General features: G+C 30.9%; 3 protein-coding genes across 3 annotated transcripts; 1 reads left to right on the forward strand and 2 right to left on the reverse strand.

The window, feature by feature from the left end:
- Positions 1-2,876: 2,876 nt before the first annotated feature.
- LOC104879382 (ankyrin repeat-containing protein At5g02620-like) lies at positions 2,877-10,549 on the forward strand. Its single transcript, XM_010652063.2, has 3 exons — positions 2,877-3,122; positions 9,261-9,404; positions 9,998-10,549. Exons 1-3 carry the CDS (start codon positions 2,877-2,879, stop codon positions 10,547-10,549), a joined length of 942 nt encoding a protein of 313 aa, XP_010650365.2.
- An 11,848-nt stretch (positions 10,550-22,397) lies between these two features.
- On the reverse strand, positions 22,398-25,363 carry LOC100258860 (probable LRR receptor-like serine/threonine-protein kinase At3g47570). Its single transcript, XM_019219875.2, has 2 exons — positions 23,204-25,363; positions 22,398-23,044 (listed from the first exon to the last, which is right to left on the reverse strand). Exons 1-2 carry the CDS (start codon positions 24,663-24,665, stop codon positions 22,602-22,604), a joined length of 1,905 nt encoding a protein of 634 aa, XP_019075420.1. The 5' UTR covers positions 24,666-25,363; the 3' UTR covers positions 22,398-22,601.
- On the reverse strand, positions 24,911-25,711 carry LOC109121444 (LRR receptor-like serine/threonine-protein kinase EFR). Its single transcript, XM_019219874.1, has one exon. The coding sequence runs from the start codon at positions 25,709-25,711 to the stop codon at positions 24,911-24,913; it is 801 nt and encodes a 266-aa protein (XP_019075419.1).
- Positions 25,712-27,873: the final 2,162 nt, after the last annotated feature.

The following is a 27,873-nucleotide window of genomic DNA, read 5'->3' on the forward strand; positions in this document are numbered from 1 at the left end:
AGAATTTAGATTTATAAATAAAGAAATAGAATTAAGCTACAAATGAAGAATTCATTTAAACTTTTTTCAACCAGACGACTTTTTATTGAATGATATCGAAAAATGATTTTTGGCATGATGTAATGATCTATTTAGGAAGTTAATTTAAGAAATGTTGGAATGTCATCCTCAAAGACATGTCAAGAATGTTATTACCTTCTCGACATTAAACCATTGATAAGCATTGAATATCTAACCTTCATCCACTAAACACTTTTTTACTATAATTACATACCACTAATTTTTGAGGCACTTTAAAATGTTATGAAATATCCAATAAATATCATACCCTAGATAGGAGCAATGACAACTATTCATCAGATGAAAAAACAAAGCATTTAGCTTTTTAAATAATAATTTCTAATTTAGCATTAATTTTTTTTAAAACAATTATGCAAATTTTAAAAATTAATATAACTTAATTACATCAATAATAAATGACTTAAATATAAAATTTATTAATAGTAAATATAAATTTACTAAACAAAAATTATCATGATGGTGTTTTTGCTTTCATATTTTTTATTAATTTAAATTTTGTTTAAATTTAGTCTTATTTGAACTTTTAACATAAACTTTTAACAAATCATAAACTTCAATAAGTATAAATTTGGCACCTTGCACTTTTCCAAACCTTAAAAGGTAAAAGAAAAATAAAAATTTTAACTAAATAAAAAAAGATGTCACCTTTTTTATTTTATTTTTTATTTCCTCAACTTTTTATTTGGTATTTAAATAAATAAAAAATCACATTCTTTAATATTATTTTATCATTTCTTTAATATTTTTTGAAAAGGAAATATATTCTTATTACTTGAAAACTGAATTCAATTGAGTCTAAATTCTTAAATTTATAAAGAAAAATAGTATGATATCGGATAGGTATTATATCAAGCTAAAAATTTGGATTCTTAAAATATATGATTAAGTTTGAACTTTTGAATAAAGTTGTCAACAAAAAAATCATATATAATATAAAAAAAATGAAATGAAACTATAAAACAATTTAATCATTATTATTATTTTTATTTAACAATGTGATTATTTTCAAACCACACAACCTTTTATTGGAGGCAACAACATCCGTCCAGGTATTCCCTTTTCCGTTTTGGTATTAGACCGGAAATCACGTGAATAACATTGCAAGAAAGTTCAAAAAAAGGTGCTGTGCGTGCGTAGGACAATCACGTGAATAAAATTGCAAGAAAGTCCAAAAAAGGTGCTGTGTGCGTAGGATAAGTAGGAAACAGTATGTTGTATGTATGTTTGAAACATAATATTTTACAGCTATCAAAACTATATTTATATACATGGACAAATCAGAGTACTAAAGCTTTTCTGGAAATATTTCCCTGCCTCTTCCTTCTCTTTCTTTACAGCAATTATCACTCACCAACTTTTTCCCGACCACTCAAGGAAAAAAGAAAAAGAAAAATTGAGCGCCTCCTCTCCACCACACAAGTAATCAACGTATTCTATCATATTTAACTCAACGGTGTTGTCCGTCCTTTCCACAGTTGTCGTACATGAGCTGGCAAAATATTTCAATGACATTCTATTAATATAAAAGAAAAACATAGAAATTAAAGGCTATATTTGGTGGTTTGAAAGCTGCGTGCTTCGAACCTCAGTGCAGAATTTCAGAATATTGACATGGATTCTAATTCCAATCAGGTTGTAGCTCAAGATCCTAGCCCAGCCCAGACCTCCAACCAGGCTGCAAATGGAGATGGCAGCCACACTGTCATCACAGGCATGGATGCGAAAGTGTACAAGGCGGCAGCAAGGGGGAACATTAAAGTCCTCGAAAAAATTTCAGATCATGACTTACTAGTCCATTTAACCCCAAAGCATAACACGATACTCCACATCGCCGCCCAGTTCGGTCAACTGGAGTGTGTGAATTTGATCCTTAGCTTGCCTTCATCTCCAACTCTACTGCAACGCCCTAATCTGAAAGGGGACATTCCGCTTCACCTTGCAGCAAGGGAAGGGCATTTTGAGGTTCTGAAAGCTCTTTTAGACGCTGCCAAAAAACTTCCTACAGATATTGAAACTGGGCTTGAAGCAGATAAATTGATGTTGAGGATGACAAATAAGGAGAAAGACACAGCCTTGCATGAGGCAGTGCGATGTGTCCAATATTTTAGCCAATATTCTTTGGTGAAGTTATTGATTGAGAAAGACCCTGAGTATACTTATGGTGCTAATGTTTCTGGTGGGACTCCTCTTTACATGGCTGCTGAGAGAGGATTTACTGGAATAGTGAAAATTATCCTAAATAAAAGTCACAAAACTCCCACTTCACCAGCGTACAGTGGCTTCATGGGTAGAACGGCCTTGCATGCTGCTGTACTCTGCAATGACGAAGGTAGTATGCTCATAATACGGAGGGTTTAATACAATGATTATGTTATTTTCACATATTTAGACTAAAAGGGAAACTGCCATGGTTGATTTGACTTTATTTATTTTCTTCATTTTTCTGAACTTTCTTTTTTACTCTCTTTTTTCATTTATCCATTTATCAGAAATGACCGAGGCGATATTGGAATGGAATCCAGCTCTAACTAAAGAAGTGGATGAGAAAGGGTGGTCTCCACTTCATTGTGCTGCAGAGAGAAATTGTAATCCAACAATTGTGAGGCAACTGCTAGAGAATTCAGATTATAAGAGTGTAGCATATCTTGGGATCAAAGATGGTAACAAGACTGCCCTTCATATTGCATCTTTCCACCATCATATAAACATATATAATAGAGGAGCTCCTAGCTCACTATCCAGATTGTTGCGAGCAAGTCGATAACGACGGCCATAATTTTTTTCACTTTTCCATGATGAAAAAGGGAGACCATGATTATTTGCCTAGTGATTACTCTGAAAATGAATGGTTAAGTGCCAGAGGACTTGTAAATGAGAAAGATGGTCAAGGAAACACACCCATCCACTTGCTCTCTTCTTATCAAATTTCAGATTTCCGGTTCTTATTCGATCGGAAAGTGGATAAGAAGGCGTATAATAGCGAAAACTTGACAGCTTACGACATAATTTCAAGGGCCAAGGAGGACATTTCCAAGAAAAAGGTAAATTCTCACATCACTTCAATTATACGTGAATGTTTGATATTTTGTTATGAAACCACCTAGAAGGGGTGAATAGGTAGTCCTTTTTATAGCATAATTTTTATTTTTATATATTTTTTTTAAGAAGATAAGTAGAATAGATATTCTCAGTCGTATATGAAAGTAAGATACATATGTGGAAAAGCATTCATAAAGTCTCCTAAAGACTTTATGGATATGCAAACCATGACGTCTAGAGACTATATAGCTTAAATCCACTATATCAAAGGAAAAGTACATAGAATTACCTAATAAAAGTTTATCCCTAAGACTAATATCCCAAAGCCTATACCAATCCTCATGTTTATGATGCAATACCAAGAGGGGATGCAAATCTCTCTCTTGAACCAAACCAGAATTCATGATTTGTATTCAGAGTATTGAGATATGAAAAGGCTAATAATCCTTTTGCAATATTCACATCCCGGGGAACTTGATTTTCTAGGTATAATATATATATATATATAGGGACAAAAACCTTTTATTGGAGGCAACAACATCCGTCTAGGTATTCCCTTGTCCGTTTTGGTATCAGACGGGAAATCACGTGAATAACATTGCAAGAAAGTTCAAAAAAGGTGCTGTGTGCGTAGGATAAGTGGGAAACAGTTTGTATGTTTGAAACATACAGCTATCAAAACTGTATATATATACATGGACAAGGAATTTATAAAAAAAGAAAAGAAAAAATGGTGAGCGCGTCCTCTCCACCACACAAGTAATCAACGTATCCTATCATATTTAACTCAGTGGTGTTTGCCGTCCTTTCCACAATTGTCGTACATGAGCTGGCAAAAAATATCAAGGACTTTTCAATGACATTCTATTAATATAAAATAAAAACATAGAAATTAAAGGCTATATTTGGTGGTTTGAAAATGTTAAATAAAGAAAAAATAATGTGGAAGAAAGTGATTTTATTATATTTGACTTTATTATAAAAAATGTGATTAAAATTATTTAGAAATTTATATGTTTTTAAATTATTTGATTTTTATATACAAATTAAAAATAAAATAAATTTAAAATAATATAGAAATATAATTTATTAATTTTTAACCTTTTTTTTGTTTAATTTATTTTCCTTTTACGATTCTTCAGTTTTTTTTATATTATCCTCACATTATTCTTTAGTTTTCTACTCATGCCTAAAGGAAATCCACATTAGCTTGAATTTTGATATATGTGAAGTTGTTCAATTTGCCTTTCTTTTTTATTTTTTGTTTTTTTTACCTTGTTTTTTTAAATTTTGTGTTAGTTTTCTAAGGTTGAGTTTTATTTTTGGAAACTTTAAAAAAAACAAAAAAACAAAAAACAAAAACAAAACAAAGGGGGAAAATAGAAAAATAAAATAAAATAAAAAAGACTAAAGAAAATTTTAAAAATAAATTTTAAATTAATAAATTGTTTCAATTACTTTTTTAAACTCGTTTAATTTATTTTCTTTATTTATATAAAAATTAAATAATTTAAAGTATATAATTATTTTAATTAATTTTAATTATTTTGATTTTATTTTTCTATTATAAACCAAAAATCAGAAAATTATTGTTCTTAATGTTTTTTTCTTTCGTATGTGTCTTCCATATGTGTTTTTTCTTTGATTAAAATTTTGGATTTTTTCAACAAAATATTATCGATATATATTCAGTGGTGCTCAACACGATATTGAGCACCAATTATCGATTAGTGGGAATTTCGGTAAAATATTGATAATATCGACGAAATATTGGCGATATATCAATTTAGAGGTGATGCAAAAAAATCAAGCATGTAATGCAAAAAAATCAAGCATGTAGCGATGCATGGAGCAACTGAAGAAAGCTGTAAAAAAATTAGAGGTATCTCGGAGAAGAGATTTTTTTAAAAAATATTTTTTAAAATTATTCATTTTTATTTTATTTTAAATTTTAAATATATATTATCATTTTATTTTTATCTACTTTTTATATTTATCTCATTAATGCTATTTTTAAAAATTACTATCACTTCATTCTTAATTTTTTTATTTATTCGTTTAATTTTATTTAATTTTAAATATTTTTATTTTAAAATATTAAAAATATAATTTTACTCAAAAATTGCTATAATATAAAAAAAATTAATGAAGTCCTAATATTTTAGGACTTCATTAAAAAACTCAATTTTGTTCGGATATTTAAATCCTAATTTCCAACTTCATATGCCACTTCAAATTTTATTCATTTCAACTTGATTTTTTTCCATCTAATGATTATTTTTGGTTTGGATTTGATTTTCTAAATATAGCTTTTGATTTTAAATTTGTTTGATGATAATGTTATCTTTATTTGTTATTTGATAATGTTGATAGAGTTGTTTCTGTTATGAAATTGGAAGTTAGTGTGATGACAAATTATGGTGTTATGGAAGCTATGAATGATCATGTTAGTAATTTTTTAGACACTTAATTATAAAATTGGAAGTCATAGATCATACTCTCAATCATAGCAATCAGATTCAATGATAAGATTGGTTACATTATTTACAATATATATTATATATTACCTGAGACGATTTTCACTAATCTATCCAAGACCTAATATCCATATGGTCTTGTAAAAGTGGAAGCTATGAGAAAAGTGTTATGAGAAGGTATGGTGTTATGGAAGCTACGGATGATCATGTTAGTAGTTTTTTATAAACACAAAATTTTACCTCTAGTACTAGCAATCAAAGATATGCAAGTGATGGTTTTTATTGCACTAAGAAAGAAATGAGAGTTTTTAGGCCAAGAACAGGTAGGTAGAAAATTGATTGCAAGTGTTCTCTTATTAATAAATGAAGTGAAGCTCTCAATTTATAGGTTTTTAAGTTCGGGAGCCAAAAACAGCAAAAGGTAACCTCGACCGGTCGAGATGGGGGGTCGACCGAATCAGTAGCTGTTGGAGCATTTAATGCTTTAACAGGTTACCGTTGTCTCGATCGGAGGTCGACCGGGAAAGGGTGAACCTCAACTGGGAAGAGGAGGCTACTGGATGAGAGAGAGTGTTTTTGGCACCCCTCTATCGGACCTCGACCAGACAAGGGCAACCGGTTGACCTGTTCCCCAACCGGTTGATCCGGTTGGCCATAGTCTCGACTGGTTCAGTCTTTTGGCCCCGAAAACCTATTTTTTTCAATTCCTTTCTTTTTTAACACTTAAGCAAGGTCTTTAGGTGAATTAATATTCCAATTTTAAAACATTTTACCTAAGGTACATTTGATAAAACTCGGGTTTTAATGAAATCGAAATTTTAAAGGATAAACCGAGTTTTCAAAGATGCATGAAATGGTATGAAAAACTTAAGTGCACCCATGTATTCATCTTACATTCATTTCCTATGATCAAAATTCTTCCAAAAGTTTCGATCTTGTATCCATTTTGTCATTTGGTGAATTTTCGAATTTATACCTGAGATTCTTAACCATTAAACCAATTAGTTACTTAACCATGGTTTGTTATCATCAAAACCCGATTAGGAGAACCCTTGGGCTAATAACTTTTATACTTTCTTACGTTCATTTTAGACACTCATTTAACAAGTTTTGGTATGCTTAAGCTAAATCATCAAATTTACATACAACATCATTAAAATCACTATCATTCAAAGAGTTATTGTCAAATTTAATAAAAGTAACAAATGCAAGATAATCGTTGTGATCATACCTATAATCTCCAAGGTTTGAAGATTCACTATGATTTGAGTGATGAGTGTCACTCCATGATAAGTTATTTCTTTTTTAAACATACAACTTGAAACTCAATTTAAACACCTTAAAGTCCACATTATGCTACTTGTTCTAAACTATTAAACCTTTACGAACCTATCTATACTTAAACTATCCCTGGTTGACCCTACAATAACCTTAAATCTTCAATAGAGTATAAGTCCAATAAATATAAAAAGTCCTAAGCTAGGATTAAAGGAACAAAAATTAAATTGTTGACACATGCACTTTTCCTAAGTTTTCCCCATTTTTTTCTAAGGAAAGTAGGAAGGGAAATCTTTTATTATTTTTTTGTATTGTCTTATATTTTTTTTTCCAGGGTATTCAAATATATGAATATCATTTTATTAGGCTCTAGTTTGTTCTAGAAAAAAAATTAAGGAAAAAAAAAATACTAAAAAGAATAACTCTATCATATTTTGTATACAATAAAAAATAAGAAAGAAAATTAAATATAATTAAAATTATTAAAAACTTACACATTTTCAAATTATTCAATCTTTATATGAAAAATAAAATAAAGTGAAATGATCAATTTGAAGAACCATGTAAAAATAATTGATCAATTTTAAATTTCTTTTTTTTTTTCACTTTTTTTTCCTTCTATTTTTCTTCTCTATCATCTTTCTTTGCCATTTTTTCTCAAATTTTACAGAAATCAAACATAACCTTAGCATTTTTTTCCATATCATTTCTCATGAAGCAGATATAGTCCTAACACTTCTCAATAGCCAAACATAACATCAAGAAGATATTTCCTTTTCCATAGCTTTTTTATTTTGTTTTTGTAACATTTTGAAATACTAGAAGGTGAATATATGTAGGATAAAGAATAAATTTTATTGTCTTTTTTTGTTTTTTTCATTTTTCCCTTTGGAATTATTAATTATACCTCATAAATGAAAAATAGGGTAAAAATAAAGGAGTATGAGGGTGATTCTTTTTCTTTTTATCTTTTACCTGTCATTATCGTCATCGTTGTTATTGATATTAGTATGAATCTTATTAGTAAGAATTATTCCTTCAACCTAAACTTACCATCCTTTCATCCATATCCAATCGACTCATGTTGGGAATAAGATCCATCACGGAAGCATTAGCTAGTTTTTTATTTTCTTCTCTTCAAAGTTTCAAGATAGGATAATAGAGAAAAGGAAAAGAAGGAAATAGAGGAAAATAATTATAAAATGTTTCTTTCTTTTCATTGTTCATTGAAAAATTAAGCAAAAGAAATTTAAATTTAAGAGGAATGTACTTAGCATAATTTTTTTTTTTCATAAAAAAATGAAAATGGGAAGAAAAATCGTTAATATCTTTATTTAATAATGTTTTTCTTATTATTTTTTTCACTTGTATCCAAATGTTAGAAAAAAAAAAAACCATTTTTCTTAATTTTTTTTCCCTTACTTTCCAAAATCAAATGTAGTTTAAGATTAATTTGAGGAAAGGAAAAGGAAAAAGAGAAGAAAATAAAAAGATAAGAACAATTTATAAGATTTTCTTTTATTTTATTGTTCATAAAAAAGTTGAGAAAAAAATTAAATTCTTGATAAATGCGCTCTTTCCAAAAAATTTCCACTTTTTCTAAGGAAACTATTTTATTTTTTTCATTTTTTATTTTATATATTTTCATGGATTCTTATCATACTATATTTTATTCATGAAAAACACTAAGACTGTGTTTATTTCATTCTATTTTTCTTCTTTATTTTCTTTTTTTGATATTTTCTCTCACATTTTTTTTTAGAAATAAACATAGCCTCATGGAATTGTTTTTGCATTTTTTTTTTTTTTTGGTTTTCGATGACCAAAATAGTCTTAAGATTTCTCAAGAACCAAACATAGCATCAAGAAATTTTTTTTGCTTTTCCACATTTTAACTATTTTTATCACATTTTAAAGTAGTAGAGGATTAATTAGATAAAGAATTAATAAAATTTTAGTTTGTCTTCTTTTGTTTTGTTTTTTTTTTCTTACCCTTATGGAATGACGACAGGGTGCATGATTCTTTTTCTAATTTATCTTTTACCTCCTCCTCCTACTACTACTATTATTGTTATTAACAAGATTCTTGTTTATCTTTCTTGTCGAGATAACTGCAGAACATCTATATTCAAAACTTGTGAGAGTTTAAAAATAAAAATAAAAATGAAAGGAAAGTTAAGAGTTTTTTCCTTGTTTCTAAATTGATTGGATTTTTATTGAATAATTTATGTTGATGTTCAAATTTAAATAAATTGACACTCATCATACTATTTTTATTAAGAAGTTCTAGAACAAACAAATAACTTGATTAACCCCGTATCTCTTGGAATAAATAATCTTGATTTGATGTATTTAATTAAAGGTTGGTTACGTTTGATGGATCAGATTCTAGAGCAGTTCGAACATGTTATGCCTGAAACTCGATCTTTGCGTTGGAAGAAGATGAGGGAGAGACAGAGAAAAAGGAGAGAGTTCATCACAGCCTACGACATAATTTTGAGGCACGAGGAAAACAGTACAGAGGAAAGGGTAAGGCTCCCACATAACTTCAGTTATATGTATTTTGGAAAATGCTCGTCTCAAACTGCATGTGCTCATTTGAATGAAAAGATATATTTTCTTTGAAATATGCTATGTTATGTTACTTTTAAATATGTTTGGATTCCTTGAACCCAAACTTACCATCCTTTCATGCGAAGCCAATGGACTCATGCCGGGAATAAGATCCCGACACCAGAATTTATTATTGTTAGTAAGACTCTTGTTTATCTTTTTTTTTTTTTTTTGGTCAAAATTAATATATATAATTGCAAAACATCTATGAGTTAAAAGATAAATTCATTGGATTTATTTAATAATTTATATTGGTGTTGAAATTTAAGTAAATTAGTACTCATCATACTATTTTTATTAGGAAGGTTTAGAGCAAACAAATAACTCCATTAACCTCAATCTTTTGGAATAAATAAGCTTGATTTGCTATTGTATTTAAGTTAGATATGCATTTATCATTTGTATCAGATTTTCAATGGCTTTTTTTACCCAGCAGTGAGTGACTGAATGTGACATAAATTGATTCATCAGTTGAGTTAACTTGCAATGTTCCTCTTATTCAATTTCAGGATATAATGAAGCAATTGATGGATGAGGAAGAAATTCAATTTCAGTATTATAAGAAGCAATCCATGGATGAGAAAGAAAGCAAAGAGTACAACGAGAAACGCATCGTTGCATTACGAGAACAAGGCAAAAACCATTTGATAGTTTCTACGCTTATAACAACAGTAACTTTTGCTGCGGGTTTCACCTTGCCCGGTGGTTACAAAGATGATAATGGCAAGGCAATTTTATCAAAGAAAGCACTTTTCATAACATTTGTTGTGGCGGATACCATAGCCATGCTCTCCTCACTGAGCGCTGTATTTCTTCACTTTTTTATGACCGTGCGTAAACAGGAGGATTACCTTGCAAAGCACTTGTTTTCGGCCTTTCTTTTGACCATGATTGGCATAGGAGCAATGGCGATCGCTTTCGCATCCGGCTTGTACGTCGTTTTACCACCTTTCTCTGCCCTTTCATTTCTCACTTGCATCCTCTGCTCTTGCTTTTTGCTCTTCTTTATATTGAAATTTTCTCAAAAGTGGAGAAGTATGATTTTGGGCATGCTGACTTAGAAGAATAACCTATTGGCTCGCAGACAAAATATCCTCTTTATTTGATGCGTGTTCGTTTTAATGTCCGTTTGACTATGACAAGAAAATGTGTAGATGAGGGCTCTTGGATCTTTGGATGAGCTCTTTTTTGAGAGGGGAAAGAACCCATTCATATTGAAAAAGGAGAGTCCTTAGCAAGGAAAGTTAAAACTATGCTCTACTGTCTTTTATTTTCACATCGAATTTGGAATTGGAATTGAAGTACTCACTTGTCTGAGCTGTGATTATATATGAATAAGATTAGTGATTATTGTAAATTTGGATGCAGTTGACTCATTGAGATTAATATAATCAAAATTGTTTTCACAAATGATTTTTATAAGTTAATATTAATCATTTCAGTTCTTAAGACTTTTTTTTATTATTATTATTATAATTAATTCACATAAATAAAATCAAATTTGTTACAAACTGTTTTTCATAAGTTAAATTAATAACATCAAAATTTTATGAACTATCTTTTTATTCATCAATATCAGTGAAGTCAAATTTGTTGTAAAACGTTTTTTATAAGTTTATATTAATGGCATCAATTTCTTATAAATTGCTTTTGTCATTGATTTAAAATCATTTTTTTTATAAACTGTTTTCTTTATGCATTTGACACAATCATTTTTTTATCAACGGAATTTTTATAAACTGGTTATAAAGAGGATGATGGCAAGGTAATTTTATCAAAGAAAGCAGCTTTCGGAGCGTTGTGACGGATACCATAGCCATGGTCTCCTCACTATGCGTTGTATTTCTTCACTTTTTTATGACCATGCGTAAAGGGGAGGAGTTCCTTGCAAAGCACTTGGTTTGGGCCTTTATTTTGACCATGATTGGCATGGGAGCAATGGCCATCGCTTTCACATCCGGCTTGTATGCTGTTTTACCACATTCCTCTGGCCTTTCATTCCTCACTTGCATCCTCTGCTCTTGCTTTTTCCTCTCCTTTATATTGGAGTATTTTCAAAATTGGAGAGGTACGATATCGGGCATGGTTAGAAGAATCTCCTTACGGCTCAGATTACTTTTTTTTTTATATGTATTTCTTCTTGCACTTGGTCCCTCAGACAATCAGAGAATCGTGGTCTGGTCTAAAAGAAAACATGATGCACATGTGTAGATGAGGGCTCTTGGATCTTTGGATTAACTCTTTTCTGAGAGGGGAGAGAACCCGCTCTGGGCTTATTCATATTGAAAAAGAAGAGTCCCAAGCAAGGAAAGTTAAAACCATGTTGTACTGTCTTTTATTTTTACATCGAATTTGTAGTGGAATTGGAACTATACTTTAGATGTATGTAGAGTATTGAAGTATTGACTTGTCTGAATTGAAAGTCAATGGATACAACTGTGATTATATATGAATAAGATTAATAATTATTGTAAATTTGGATGCAATTGATTCATTGAGATTAATATAATCAAAATTGTTTTTGCAAACGATTTTTTATAAGTTAATATCAGTTCTTAAAACTTTTTATTATTATTATTTATTTTTTATTTTTTATTATCAATTAATTAATTAATTAATTAAATATTAAAATTGTTTCAATTAACTTAGCAAAGATCAAAAGACAATTTTTTGGACTTAATGGGGTGCCTAACAACTTTTTGTTAGGTAAATTAATCGTCAAATCCATTCCTAACTCGCAAACTTTGATCCTTTTAAGGTATTGAGTTTTTCTTGGTGATAGACAAATAAAAAGTTGGGTAGCTATCCTTTGGGCGAAGGTTAATTCACAAATGCATGTGTAGAATAAAGTTGACTAAAATGTTGATGCATTGAAAATATTTCAACTTAATATGCAAACAATGAAAATTTTCATTAATGTCTTTCATTGTATTTTATTTTATTATTTTTTAAGTTTATTTAATTATATTTATTTATTTTTAATAATTATTATCATCTGATATTGAACCAAGATGCCGGGACTGATATGCCTCGAGAGCCTCTACGTCAATGACCACCATCGCAACTTTGAATCGTGATTGTTATTTCTTTAATACTATTATATTGTGTATGTTGTTCGATGCTGATACCTTAAGTTAATGACTGATATTGCAACTTTAACCCTATAGCCGAGTGGATTGAATGGGCTTGCAATGACTTATACTCAATTACACACTTTTAGGACAGAATTGCCAATATATGTATATTCTAGAAACTATATCAAACTTTGCTCAAGGTTGGGGAAGCCAATAACAATATGGTCAAGCCCTTGCTTTAAGGAGATTGCAATGGTAGCTAAGTTTGCATCTCTATGGAAAGATAGTGATTATAATGATCTGTTTTGCCTCTGTTAATCACAAAACCTGATTATAAGTATTACTCAATTCTAACTTTTTTTTTTCTTTTTCTTCCAATCTATATTTCTATTTTATGTCAAATAAAAAGCAATAATGTTTTTTTTTTTTTAAAGATATTGAATCTTTTTGCTCTCATTATAAGTAATGATAAAAATTTTGGGATTTTTCATCTAAATATTTTTTTTATTTTTTTTTATTTTTTAGTTTAATTTTCATTTTTTATTTTAAATTTATATTACCCTTTCATTTATATTTTTCTCTTATTTTTAATTATTTTTTATATTTTCTACATTAGCCATATTTTAAATATTTTAAAATTTGACTATCACTTCACTTTATTATATATATATATACATATATATCCTTTTAGCTTTTTAATTTTTAATGTTTTTATTTTAAAATTTTTTAAAAGATAAATTTATTGAAAAAAATAACTAAGATATGAAGTTATAATATTATATTAATATTTTTTTCTTATCTAGATAGACTACTCACAACAAGAAAATTGTCAATACAATTTTTTAATTAAACTTTAGAAATTAAATTTCAAATAAAATATATTATATAAAATTTTATCTAAAAATTATTGAAAGTGGTATTTAATTTTTTTTATTTACTTTCAAACTTATCTAATTTTTTACTTGAAAGGAAATATAATATGTTTAAAAAAATAGTTTTTTATTTTTTAAATAAATGAGTATAAATATATTAAAAGAATTAAAGATAATCTTAGTAAAAAATTTGATAAATATGATTATAATTTTAAATATGATTCTTTATTTCAAACTTATATTATTTCTCATATATATTAAATAATTTTTGAACACATCATAAAATATTAGTATTATTTGTTTGTTCTAACTAGTAAATTAGGTATCATCAAATATTATATTTTTTCAAATTTATAGAACATATAATAAATGCTTTTTAAATACCTCATAAAATATTATTAATTTTTTTTTTTAACTTGCAAATTAGACACATGGTGTTTATTATTTTGAAAATAATGTAAACATTCACATGCATATATATAACATTAATCAAGAAGACAATATTTTTAATACTAATATACCAACCTTCCAATAATTTTGAAAGTGTAAATAGGGTAATTGGCAGAATTAAAGTCTTCAAAATATTCAAAATTTCTCCATTAAAAAATTACCTACTTGCTGATCTCCACACTAATCCTAAATATTTTTTAATAAAGATTTATATATTTAAAATCATTAAAATAAATATTTACTTATTAAAGCAATTTTTTCAAAGTAATAAGATAAAAATCATGAAATCTTCAAAACTATAATTGCAACAAATATTTTTAATTTTAAAACTAATTTCATAATTTAAATTAATGATTTTAAAAAATAAAAATGTTATAAAAATAATTTTTGTTTATTTTTAATTCCATTTAAATATGATTTTTTTAATCTCTATTGATAACAATGAAATTATGTTTATAAAGACAAAATAGTAAAAATATATATTTCATTTAGTTTACTTATGTATGCACAAATTTCGCAAAATTTTATCCTTGCAAAAATTAGCAAAACAAAATAGGGAAAATAATGCGAACAAGATATTTATTGAAATTGAAATGTTGCGGGTACAATCTCAAAAATAATATTCTTTCTAACAAATAATATTTTTCCTCTGATTCTTTTGCCTTGATCACACTTTGGAAGACGACGATGATGTTTTCTTGATTTCGAAGGTCAATTAAGGCTCACAAGTGGCTTATTCCCGAATGACCTTGTTGAATGGCGAAGTTCTTTTGTCGCACTTGCAGTTTCCCTGTACAAAGTTACCTTTAGATTTTCTCCTTAAGATTTTCCTTATGGATTTTATTGATTTCTCTATTTTCTCTTCCTCTTTGATAGAAGACACCTCTATTTATAGGTGAAGATAGGGAATTTGAATTTCAAATTCCTGAATTTTAGTTGCTTAATTCAAGGGATTTGGTTCCTTGATTTTAACAAATTTTTCTCTCGGGAGGTTTTACCAACAAGATAATAATAATAATAATAATAATAATAATAATTTTCTTATTATTATCATTATCCTTTTTATAGTTGGAGATTAGAGAGACTTATCCATAAGAGGATTTTTTTTTTTGAAGACCAAATTAGTGGTAATTTAATCCACTAATTTTATTTTTTTATGTCTACAACTTATAATGAAAAATTCAAACATGATTGATTTTAATTTTATTTCCTATGTGTTAATTTTTGTAGGGAGTATCTTAATGACATAGTTTGGTAAAAAAAAGAAAAAAAAAACTATCAATAATCGTCTTAATGTCAAATTCAAGTTGTTTAAAAATTGTATAAAACCTATTAGGAATCTTGTACACCCTTATACACTTAGCACATTTCCCTTGTACAGTTAATGTAGTACCCTTGTACAATGACACAAATTTCATATTTCTCATAAGTTATATGTTCATGTAGGTGTATTAATCATATTTTCAATGGTTTGGTTAAGAAAATGGTAGATGACTTAGGATTAATTTTTTTCCCCAAATATCATTATTGGGGAAAATATTAAAATTTCCATGTGAGAGTTAAATAAAATGCATGACATAGGCGTACAATCCTTGGGTGACAAGAAAAATAAAAAAGTGGTTTAGAATTGATTAAAATAATTCACAAAGGGTAATCTTGTACGCCTTTGTACAATTAGTACATTTCCCTTGTACAATGACACAAATTTCATATCCTTCCTAAGTTATGTGTCAATGTCCACGTAGGAGTGTTTAACCATATTTCCAATGGTTTAGTTGAGAAGATGGTGAATGACTTAATGTCAAAAAAAATTTCCCCAAATATAATTATTGGAGAAAGTATTGGAATTTCCATGCGGGAATTAAATAAAGTGCATGACATATATGCACAATTTGTGAATGATAAGAAAAATAAAGGAATGACTCATAATCTATTATAATATTTCACAAATGGTAGCCTTGTACGCCTTTATACACTTAGTACATTTTTCTTGTACAGTTAGTGTAATACAATTGTATAGTGGCGCAATAAATGAATAAATAATTTTTTTTTCATATAAAAAAGTACTAAATAAGGTTTTCAATTTTCATTTTTAAAAATAATTTTCATTTTTAATTAAACGTATTTTCAAAAGGAGACAATATAGAAAAAAAAAATTATTTTTAAAAATAAAAAAATAAAAAATAAAAACTAGAAAAATATTTTAAAACCAAACTCAAATATAATCTATATAATTTTTAGTTACTTGTTTTCATCTAAAATAAGTAAATATACTTTTCAACCTTTTTATATAAGAAAAATTCAATCTCTACTATATATTAATATAATCCACTTCTAAAATTAGGTGAAAACATTTTAATTGAGTACTTAAAATAAAAACTCTCCATCCATCCTCTTTATTTCTTTTTCTTTTTTCTTATTTTAATAAATTTTCAATTAATTCAAATCATTAAAAAAAATCCTTAATAAACAAATTTGTAATATTTCATATAACTTATTACTAAAAGTCATGTTCAAAAAGTTATTAAAATAAGGAAGGAAGAAGATTAAAAAAAATTAAACTTTTTATTTTATAATAGTAAAAAAAAAAAAAACTTTAAAATACTTTTTAGTATAAAAAAATTAAAATAGTGAATATATTTATTTTAAATGGTATTTTAATCATTAAATTATTTACTTCTAAAATGTAAAAGATAAAAATAAATGCAAAAGATAATTTTTATTTATTTAAATTAAATTTTTTTTTAGAAAGTATTCTCCAAAATAGTCTTTGAATCATTAATATAATTTTTGTTTATTTATAATTTAAAAATAAAAAATAATGTTAAATTTTCAATTATTTATAAAAGAGTTTAAAAAAATAATGAAATATTAAAAAATGGTTAAATAAGAAAAAATAGTGGCAAGTAGTAGAATAAAGACAAAAATGAGTCAAGTGGATATTTTTGTCAATTACTATCTCATATCCTTATCATCAATTATGGGTGGTTAGAGGACTTTATCTTAATTATGAATCCTATATGGGTTGAAAACACAACTGTCCCTTAAAAAATTTTAATTTATTTTTTAATATATAAATTATATATTTATGACCTCACCAGTTTAAATGCGGTTCAATGACCAATTCAACCACTAAACCATAAACTTATAATTTTTTCGGTTCAATATATGATCTAGTTCCATAAACATTGTTCTCGACCATGCCTCTGCTTATTTTGTTCAACTTTATTTCTCTTTCTACTACCATCATAACAAACTTATCAAGGGTTTCTATACCTAGATTCTTAACTGTAATTGCTTTATGGTAAACAGGGTGTGCCTTTGAATCATCGCTGAAGACTTTTGGATGTGGGTTGGGTTCTTCCACATGCGTTTGATGCTACCTAGGAGTAATTCTATAGGGCGGGTTGTGACAGCTTTCTATGTATGATGAGTGTGTGACTAAAACAAAGAGTAACATGAAAAGACTCATTCTGGTGTTGATTTTTAATGTTAATTGTTTTGAGTTGAATTTTGAGCTTTTGGGCAATCTAGAAAACAAGACCTACATCATCCAGACCAATGTCTTTGTAAATGGTGTAGGAAAGAGGGAGCAGAGGATTTAAGCCATGGTTTGATCCAACTCCAGGCTTCCATTCCTATAAAATCCTTTGGAACACACATCAAATTGCATAAGACAACCATTTTCTTAAAATGTACTCAAGTATCCCTTCCCTCGATTATCTCGACAGGTTGTGCCATAACATGAGTGCATGTCATGTGAGAGATGGTTTTAAAATCCACAACCGGTATAAGGGAGGGATTTTTATCAGCCATGAATTTCATATTGAAACTATTGACATTGCATGCATCTAAAGAACAATTTGAGGAAAATAATAGTGTTACAAAGAGGAGTCAAATCCCAAAAACTTCAATAACTTGCACCTCTAAAATGCATACCCTATTTGACACAACCTCATTCCCCTTGCCATTCCTACAAACATGTTTCAATAAAGAAATCATGACCTTCTTCGTAATAAAGAAGGGGAAAAAAAAAAAACAGAAAGAAAGAAAAGAAGGCCAACAATGAAAAAAACAAAGAACACTAGAACACTTCATCTGGCACTTACCTTTGGTATTCTATTCCAAAACCTATGATTTCTTGTTTGTAGGCCCATGGAACCCATAGTATATTAATATACAGGTAGTCTGGGGCTTGTCAATGCTCCTAAATCCAAATGTAATCTCTTGCTTCAACACGAAATAGTGATTTGGTAGAAGGTTTTTTATTGCATATTCCTAGTCGAAACAAATGTGCCTTAAGCGTATATGCCTGTTCTTCCCATTAAATATGTTAATCTTAGCCTTAGCAATTGCAGCTTGGCTATCACAATGCATAAACACAAACGGGGCTAGTCTTGCTCAGCCTCAGAACTTGTCTTTTCTAAGGCAATAAACTCTGCCTCCATAGTAGACCGAGTAATACAAGTTTGTTTGGCAGACTTCCAAGAAACTGCACTTCCACCAAGGATGAAAACATATCCACTAGTGGATTTCATCTCATCTCAATTTGAGATCCAATTGGCATCACTAAATCCTTCAAGGACACTTGGAAATCCACTAAAGCACAAACCATAGTTAATGGTGCCTCTCAAATACTTAAGGACTCTACGAACAACAATCTAATGGTCTTGATTAGGACTTTGGGTGTACTGACTCAATCTACATATTACATAAGCAATGTCAGGTCTGGTACAGTTCATTAAGTACATTAGGCTCCCTATGATTTGAGCATACTCTATTTGGACAACACTATGTTCTCTATTTTTCTTCAGTTTTATGTTGGGATCATAAGGAGTTGACACTAGTTTACAATCAAAGTGTTCAAACTTCCTTAGTATCTTCTCAACATAGTGCTCTTGAGAAAGTTTAAGCCCATTAGGTGTTCTAGTTATTTTAATTACTACAATCACCTTTGCCTCTCCTAGGTCTTTCATATCAAACTTAGAACCTAAGAATTTCTTGTAAGGTATTCTATTTTGAATATGACACACGGATAGGATAACTTCCCTCCATAAGTTCAAGGGTGCTCCTGAACTTACCAACATTGCATCAAAGGTTTTAGGACATAGTTTTCATTTTTTAGGTTCAGGGATAAGAACTTTAGCTAACCACCCCCACACTTTCAGGTATGCTATATTAGGTGCATAACCCTTCCATAACTCATAAGGAGTTTTACCAGTTTTTCGGTTGGTAACAGATGAGAACCATCTTCTGGTTTTGGGTCAGTCAAAATGTGTCCCAAGTTCACCACATCAATTGCAGAGAAAACCCTTTCCTGTCATCTCTTAAATAATGTCCCATTGAAAGGATCAATTTTAAAGGTGTCAGGACAGGTGTGAACTAGGGAAGCTTCCATTTGGAAATATTTCAAGATTGTTGGAGTTAAGGGTATGGAAACAAAAGACTAGCCCAAAAGACACAAACAAATAACTGAATGAATAAAAATAAATACTTCTCGGCTGAGGCGTGATAAGCACTGTCCTTGAAATAGATCCACTCTCCTCGAAGACAAACTCGGTGCACTAGGGTACTAATGGTCTACCTCCAAGATTCAATAACTAGATCTCGCTTTAGGTGCACCCTGTAAGAGAGATGTGTACAACTCGGGTTTTTGAATAAATTCCTCCAAATAGATGTATGAAAATACTCCCTGAAAAACTCTTTGAAAAATTCTCTGAAAAATTGGTATTCAAGTATAGAGAGGGGTGACTTGCTTTTATAGGTCACTAACACAGTCCTAATGAGAATCTACTTGTAATTAGAAGATGACACAAAGTGGAAAGAGAATCTACTTATAAAAGGAATGAGACTCTACTAGCACAATTCCAATAGGACTCTTCCCAAAAATATAATACTAATAGAATAAAATAAAATATAATAAAATAAAAAATAATTCTCAATAGAACACTTCCCAAAAATATAAAACTTAGAGAATAAAATAAATAAATTAAAAATAATTCCCAAAAATAAAAATATAAATTATTTACACTCTTCCTACAATTGTTCCTTGTGAAATCCACAGTTCTGAGGCTTGAGCAATCGGAATCTCACCTTGGATAAAGTTCATGCTCAGATTGAGATGTTGCATCCGTGGCAAATGGCCAATATCACGGGGATGGTGCCGTGCTAGTTATTGTTGGACAATTCCAACTCTATGAGAAATGTTAAGTTCCCAATAGGAGGCAAGGAACCAACTAATCTCTGATCCTCCAACCTCAAGGCTGTGACCCTCTGAAGTCGGTGACTGCATGTAACCCCCTCCCACTGGCAGAAGTGCAGAGAGTCATTCCAGGAACTCAGAACTCCATTTGGAACATCAAGCAGATAATGCTTGATGGTGAGCAATGCCAGCTTATCAGTTTCATTTCCAAAAGTGGGCGTGCTGGAAAGAGATTCCAACCTAAGCAAACTAATACAAATGATGAGGTTGACAAGGAAAAACCACCACTGTAATCTCAAGCTAAAGCTTGGTATCTCCAGCAGTTGAGGAGATTTGCTTATCAGGGTACACGTATAACCTACTGACACGAACTTGCCTTGTCTATTCAAAGTGAATGCCTCTTTCTCTCAATAGGAGAAGAGCATAAAAATTAGTCTAACATATTTGAGTGATTGCTGACTTGAATTTGTGAAGCTGAACTGAGTGAGATTCTGGTCCGTCTGCACTTATAAAATTGAGAGCTTCTGTAAAACAAAGAATACTGGGGTGTTGCATGTCCGTCATGGTTAGAAACTTAGAGTTGACTGAGTAGTGGACTAAGCTGTTCTTTGGAAAATTTGAGCTGGGATTTTTTCAATTCCTTCTTTTGCGTTGAGAAGATATCTGAGTGGATTGACGGGAAGTAAAACCATTAATTCAGTGCACAAAGATCAAGCATAGATTTTCTCCCTCTCTTTCTTTCTCTTTCCTTTGTTTTTCCCCTTTTAATAACGTATTGCTCGGTCACATTTTGGACACTCATCAATTTGGAAACGAAGTTTGGCTGTTGACTATTACAAAGTGGCAGACTAGACTTCTCTGCAGAATATGGAGACCCAGCAGCTTGGAGGAGTTTGATACGGGTATCCATTGTATCTCATATTGTTACACTTACCTTTGATTTTGAATGTCATTTGATTTTTATCTGTCTTTCAAAATTCCTGTGTTGGCCTGCACTACTTACATATTATTCTTTGAGTTCAAAAATTGGTACTGAACTCTTCAACCAGATTCAATGCAAAAAAAGGAATGTGTGTGATGTAAGAGTAGTAGTGTTGGAGAAATAGATTCCCATTCAACTTTGTCCCTTTTATCCAATATTGCTTCTCTTCTTTTCCGTCTCCAATACTACTCAAGTGTTCATTCTCCATTTGGTTTTGAATACATGCATAAAATCAGGCTGGCCATGAAATGTTTAGAGTGCAAAAGTTTATGCCTTTCGCGTAAATAGGAGAAAGGACTTAACAGTTTAGACACATTATATGTTGAACTAGCAAAACTTTGATGCAAACAATACTAGTTCAATGACACAAGAATAAAATAAAAATAAAACCATTCTTAAGAACAATTCCAAACATAGCCAAGTTTTTCAAGTCGTTCTAAACTTATGATAGTAGTGATGTAGGGAAGGAACTTCGGCATAAATGTATGAAACTACCAAAAAAGGAAGGTGAACATTGGAGATGTGCTTTTGAATTTTTGACAAAAATATCGAATTTTTTTTAATATTTATTAAAATATGTGACTCTCAAAATTACTTCTACAAATTATTATTTTAATTTGATTCTTTAAAAATGTCGTGGATTTGAAAATATTCTTTAAATTATCATATTTTAGAAAGTACTTTTTAAAATTATTGTATCTTTTTCAAAATCACCCAGTGTTTTTTTCCCTTTTCTTGTGTGGGTGGGAGGTTCCAGTTGTTTGTTTTGAATGAAGATCATGCGAAGACTATGTCCTGTCAAAGTTTTTCCCTAGGAAATCCAGATCAATAACTTTTTAAGATTCATGATCCAGGAAAGAACCGATACTGCCTGTAAAATAAGCTAGAGCGATAAAGCTTTGAAAAATGAAATAGGAAACTTGCATCTCCTCAAGAGTATTTTCAAAGATTATTCTCAAGAAATAGATTTTTTATTTAAAAAGAAAAAGAAAAAATAGGTTTAAAAAACAGTTTTTTTTTTTTTTTTTTTTTTATGTTTTTTAAAGTAAAAGTCTGTTAAAAAATATAGAATGCTTCTAAGTTGTATGGTATGTTTTTAAAAATAAATTTTATATATAAAACTTTATTTTTAAGTACTTTTCATATTTGTCTAATTATTTTTTAAAATTATTTTGATAAAATAAATTAAAACAATTAAATATATTATAAAAAATATTATATATATCTTCTGTTTTTAAGAACAAAACAAAACTGTTTTTCAATATTTTGTTTTATTGTATGGTTATCAAATATTTTATGCTACTTGATACATTCGCGGGTATACTATCTTTGTGGAGGGAAATTATTGTTGAGACAGAGAGTAGGCAGCCACAATTAGAACAAACCACCATCTAATTGAGTCGTCCCACAGATTATCCAGATGGAGACACAAGATAAAACACACCACAAACCATATAAGGGATGCATGAACAATATTGAAGATAAAACACACACACACACACACACGTATATATGTATATATACACACACTCTTCAGTCACCACCGAGCTGAGATGTTCCTTCCGGAGGTAGTTGCATCCTGATATGTCTCTCTCCATGGATTCCTACCCCAAGAAACACTTCCTTAATGATATTCAGTTCCATCACCACGTCTTTGATGTCCATTCGACCACCAGGTGATTCTTCAGAACATGCTACTCCAATTCTCGCAATTGAAGCAAGGCAATCCTGCATTCTACCTTCCATATCACCGTGATTTGCTATATTGTTGATCGCTTCACCTGACTCCCCAACCAAGGTTGAATCGGCAATCTCCATCACCCGTTCTGGCAATGCCATCTTCGAGAAACTGTGAAGGCTCAAACCATCCGAAAACATGTGCTCTATTGGTCTCCTTCCCGTCAACATCTGCAGGAAAAGGATGCCATAGCTGTACATATCTCCTTGAGGCCACATGGAGCCACCTATTCCGTATTCTGCCATGCATATATTTTTCTTTTTTACTTAGAAATCCATTAAGGAAAGTAAGAAGGATAATAGACCAAGTGTAGCTGTAGCTATGCTATCCTGCTAATTTAAACCAATAACTTCACAAGTTATTTTTAGGAATGTGCAAAACACATAAAGAAGAGTACCTGGAGCCACATAACCGATGGATGCCATCAGCAGGGCTGAACTGGTTTGATCACTACTTGAAATCTCGGTGGCCTCAGGAATGAGCTTGGCTAACCCAAAGTCCCCAACATAGGCAACCATGTCATCATCAAGAAGAACATTGCTTGGCTTTAGATCCCCATGAACAATTGGTGTCTGGCATTGGTGATGAAGATAATCCAGAGCATTAGCCACATCAATTGCGATATCCAATCTTTGTCTGAAGCTTAAATTTCTGGATTCATGATGCAGCCAGCTATCTAGGTTTCCATTAGGCATGAACTCAAATACTAGAGCCTTAAAATCACAACCTTTGTTGTCCACACTTGAACATGAAGTTATGATTCGAAGCAGATTCCGTTGCTGAATATTCCTGAGGACCTTGCACTCAGCCATGAAACTCTTGGCAGCTCCACGCTGTTGAAGGTTCAGTACCTTCACTGCAACAGGTCTTTCGCCTCGACTTAGAATTCCTTTGTACACGGAACCAAAACTTCCCATGCCAATCAAGATGGAATAAGCAAATCCACTAGTTGCCTTGAGGAGCTCTTTGTAAGAAACCCTCAAGTACCCATATCTTAAAAAAGTGGAAGAAGACTTCATTACTGCCTTTTTTCTCCCATAGAGGAGAACTGAAGCCACTATGAAAGCCGGGCAAGAAACACCAGTAATGCTTATGGCTATAACAATTTTGGTTGAAAGATGCTTCCCCTTGCCATGCTTTGCTGACTCTACATCAGAACAAGCTGGCAGCTGAAGTTGAGGGATTCCCCCACAAAGCTTCTTGTTCCCAGTGATTGAAATCCCACTCACATTTTTAAAAACTCCTCCACTTGGAACCTCACCTTCAATGTAGCTATAAGACAGATTTAAACTCAGCAAAGCGGAAAGATGTTGTAGTTCTTTGGGAATCATTCCAGACAAGTTGTTGCACGAAAGATCTAGGATTTGAATTCCTCCCAAAGAGCTAAAGGACAGGGGGATGTTTCCCTGGAAGGAGTTTCTTGCCATGTCAAGATACTCTAATACCGAACAGCTGCCAAGTTCCCTGGGGATTTCCCCTGACAAGTTGTTGTCAGAAACAAGTAACTGATTTAGATTTTTCAGTTGACCAAAATCTGCTGGAAGAGAACCGGTGAGTGTGTTTTGCTGTAGGTAGAGTGATCTCAACTGATTGAAATGGTCAATGACATTTTCAGGTACACTACCATTCAACTTATTGTGATCGAGGAAAAGAATTTCCATATTTTGGCAGTTCCTGAGAGATGTAGGAATGTTCCCTTCCAAATTGTTGTAGCCCATGTCAAGGTAGTATAGTTGACTTGAGTTGCAGAGGGTGGATGGGAGCAGACCTGATAGCCTGTTCCAATTTAACTCGAATACTCTTAAATTCTGAAGCTTGCCAATTGAAGTGGGAATGGCACCAGTGAGATTATTCCGCATTGCACTGAAAACAGTTAAGCTGATCAGGTTTCCAATCTCTTTTGGGATGCTTCCAGATATTTTGTTGTCTCCTATGATAAGCTTCTCCAGTTGGGTTGAGCGATTAACAATGGAGATGGGTAACACGCCCCGAAATTATTGGCCTGTAGATTGATAAGTCTTAAACTGCTGATATTGGGCAAAGAAGATAGAAAATTTAAATCGCCCGGCATGCCCCTTCCTAAATTATTTAATTCAAAGTTCAATCAATAGAGATCCTTGAGCACTCCTAAGCTATCAGGGACTTGGCCAGTTAGATAATTGTTACCTAGATCCAAATGTTCAAGTCCTGAAATATTGGATAGTGTATCTGGAATTACTCCGGTAAACTGATTCCCTGCTATGCCAAACTTGCGGAGTTGAGGAAAATTAAACCTCATGTTTGGAGTAAAATTTCCAGTTAGAATGTTGCCAGATACAAAAAATTCAATGGGAGATGACCAATTATAGAGTGAGGGAAGAATCATACCAGATAGGTTATTTACATCCAAATATAAATATTTCAAGCTCTTCAAACGACCTAATTCATGTGGAATATTTCCCTCCAAATGATTGTACGCAACGGACAGATGTTGAAGAGATGACAGGTTTCCCAAAGTAAATGGGACAACCCCTGTTAGATCGTTGGCACCAAGCCATAGAAGTAGGAGTTTCAACATATGGCCAACGTGCAAGGGAATCTGCCCGGTCAGATTGTTCCTTGTTAAGTCCACAGTCTTGAGGTTTGAACAGTTGGTCAGCTCAATGGGAATCTCACCTTGGAGAGAATTTGTGCTGAGATTGAGATGCTGCATTCGTCGCAAAAGACCAATGTCAGTGGGGATAGAACCCTGCAAGTTATTGTTGGACAACACCAACTCTCTCAGGAATGTTAAGTTCCCAATAGGAGGTAAGGAACCAGCTAAGCTCTGACCCTCCAACCTCAAGGCTGTGACCCTCTGACGTCGGCGACTGCATGTAACCCCCTGCCACTGACAGAAATGCAGTGAGTCATTCCAGGAACTCATAACTCCATTCGGAACGTCAACCAAATAATTCTTGATGGTGAGCAATGCAAGCTTATCGGTTTCATTTCCAAAAGTTGGTGCTGGAAAGTGATTCCAACGTCTGCGAACTAATGCAAATGACAAGGTTAACAAGCAAAACCCACCACTGTAATCTCAAGCTAAAGATTGGCATCTCCATTAATGGGGATTGGATTGTCTCATCAGGAAACGAACTGCTTCTTGTCTATTTAAAATGAGTGCCTCCCTCTCAATTGGGGAAAAGCACAAAAAGCTGTTCAAATGTATTCCAGCGATGACTTGAATTTGTGAACTTGAGTTAAATTCTAGTCCAACTCCACTAAAAAAAGAACAAATAAAAATGAGGGAAAACAAATCACCAATGGGATCTTTTTATGTCATCATGGTTATAGAGTTGGCTAACAACTGGACTGGGCCCTTTTTGGTAAACCAGAGAGAGCTGGGAGTTTTACAATCCCTTTTTTCACGTTGAGAAGATATCTGGGTGGGTTGACTGGAAGTAAAAGCATTGATTCAATGCTCCAAGATCAAGCATGGTTTTTCCATTTTTATTTATTTATTCCTTTTTATAACGTATTGGTTGGTTACATCTTGGAAACCTACCAAGTTTCGAAATGGAGTTTGGCCGTTGACTTGTTCAAAGTGGCAGACTAGTTATTAGACTTCTACATTGCTCCACAGTAATTTTAAAAAGTATTTTTAGTATTTCTAATACTTAAAAATAAAAAATTTTAAGTGTTAAAAAATTACCAAAAACACTTCATAGAACCCTACCAAACGGACTTTTCATTTTCTGTAAAATATGGAGACCCAACAGCCTGGAGGAGTTTGATAGAGCTATATCCGTTGTTTGTATCTCGCATAGTTTATAAGTAACTTTAAGTCTGTTTCTTCATTTTTATTTTTATTTCACATACCTCATGTTGTATCTCATGCTTATGATAGTTTTATTTTAAAAATAAAAGAGGAGCACACGGACAGATTAAAAATAAATAAATAAATAAAAGAGAATATATATATATATATTTTCTTTATTGATTTTTCACCCCTTTTTGAATTCCGCATGTGTTTCTTAATTTTATCTAACTTTTCTAATTTATTTTTAAACAAATAGATTCAACCATAACTGACACTTGATACATAAAATTCTCTTATTTTTAAAAATATTAATTTGAAACTCAAAAACCATTTTAATTAGTATTAAAAAAAGTCAAAGAATTTAAAACCAATCCGACTAACTTTAACAAGCCAAAGACCAAAATTTATTCTCAATGGCTTTTTAGTTTTTTGTACACATAAGTCAACAAGTTATGCAACATCCCTTGAAATGGAAGATGGTTCTTAAAATGACAATAGCCCCTAAAGAGGCATATGTACCTAAAAAGAGTGAGATCTCCATAGGTCATATAAAATGGGATCAAGATAATATCTCCTTTTCAAAGTGACTTAATATCATTAAAAATAATGAGAATCACAATTGAAAAAAGGTACAAACTAGTAGTGAAAGTGGAAAGGAAGTAATCCAAACATATCTAAACTTGTTACCAAAACGAGAAATATTAAGACCTGAAGTCCAACACCTAAAGACGTAAAAATAAAAGAACATAAAGTTTAAATCCTATTGGATAAAATGAGTATTTGTATTAAAATGCTATGAAAAATAAGATCACGAGACATCAAATGTTACTTATGGCATTCTAGTTTCTAGAAAAAACCATGTATTTGCTCTCTTAATAGCTCAATTACCTTGAAGGACTTCATACATATTTTCTAAATGTAGCTTTAAGTTCTTTAAATGGATCTATGAATAATGACATATACATGAAAATCCCTGAAGGATTTTGAACGTGTGAAGGAAATAATTAAAATCTCAAATGTGTGAAATTCTTGAAGAATTTAAAATGTTTGAAGCAAATTATTTAAACCCTTATAGCATGTACTCAATCAAGTTACAATGATCCTTATATAAATTGAAGTAATTCGAGTATATGTGGTACAATCGCCTTAGTGAAAATCTTCTAAAAGAAGGGAACTCTTAAAGATCTCACAAAATAGCCAATTATTTAAAGAAGAAATTTGAATTAAAAGATCTGGGAAAAATAAGATATTGTCTTGACCTGCAAATCAAGCATTGTTTAAATTGC

The sequence above is a fragment of the Vitis vinifera genome, chromosome 5 (assembly GCF_030704535.1).
Source record: "Vitis vinifera cultivar Pinot Noir 40024 chromosome 5, ASM3070453v1".
Lineage (NCBI taxonomy): Eukaryota > Viridiplantae > Streptophyta > Magnoliopsida > Vitales > Vitaceae > Vitis > Vitis vinifera.

What these genes read in the sequence shown, in the direction of transcription:
- LOC104879382 (XM_010652063.2), top strand. Translation starts at nt 2,877, where the DNA reads ATGAAAAAGGGAGACCATGATTATTTGCCTAGTGATTACTCTGAAAAT. An exon ending in AGGACATTTCCAAGAAAAAG is followed by an intron (nt 3,123 to 9,260) that starts GTAAATTCTCAC and finishes TTGATGGATCAG; the next exon opens with ATTCTAGAGCAGTTCGAACA. An exon ending in AAAACAGTACAGAGGAAAGG is followed by an intron (nt 9,405 to 9,997) that starts GTAAGGCTCCCA and finishes ATTCAATTTCAG; the next exon opens with GATATAATGAAGCAATTGAT.
- LOC100258860 (XM_019219875.2), bottom strand. Translation starts at nt 24,665, where the DNA reads ATGCGGAATAATCTCACTGGTGCCATTCCCACTTCAATTGGCAAGCTT. An exon ending in CATCGGTTATGTGGCTCCAG is followed by an intron (nt 23,045 to 23,203) that starts GTACTCTTCTTT and finishes TATGCATGGCAG; the next exon opens with AATACGGAATAGGTGGCTCC.
- LOC109121444 (XM_019219874.1), bottom strand. Translation starts at nt 25,711, where the DNA reads ATGAGTTCCTGGAATGACTCACTGCATTTCTGTCAGTGGCAGGGGGTT.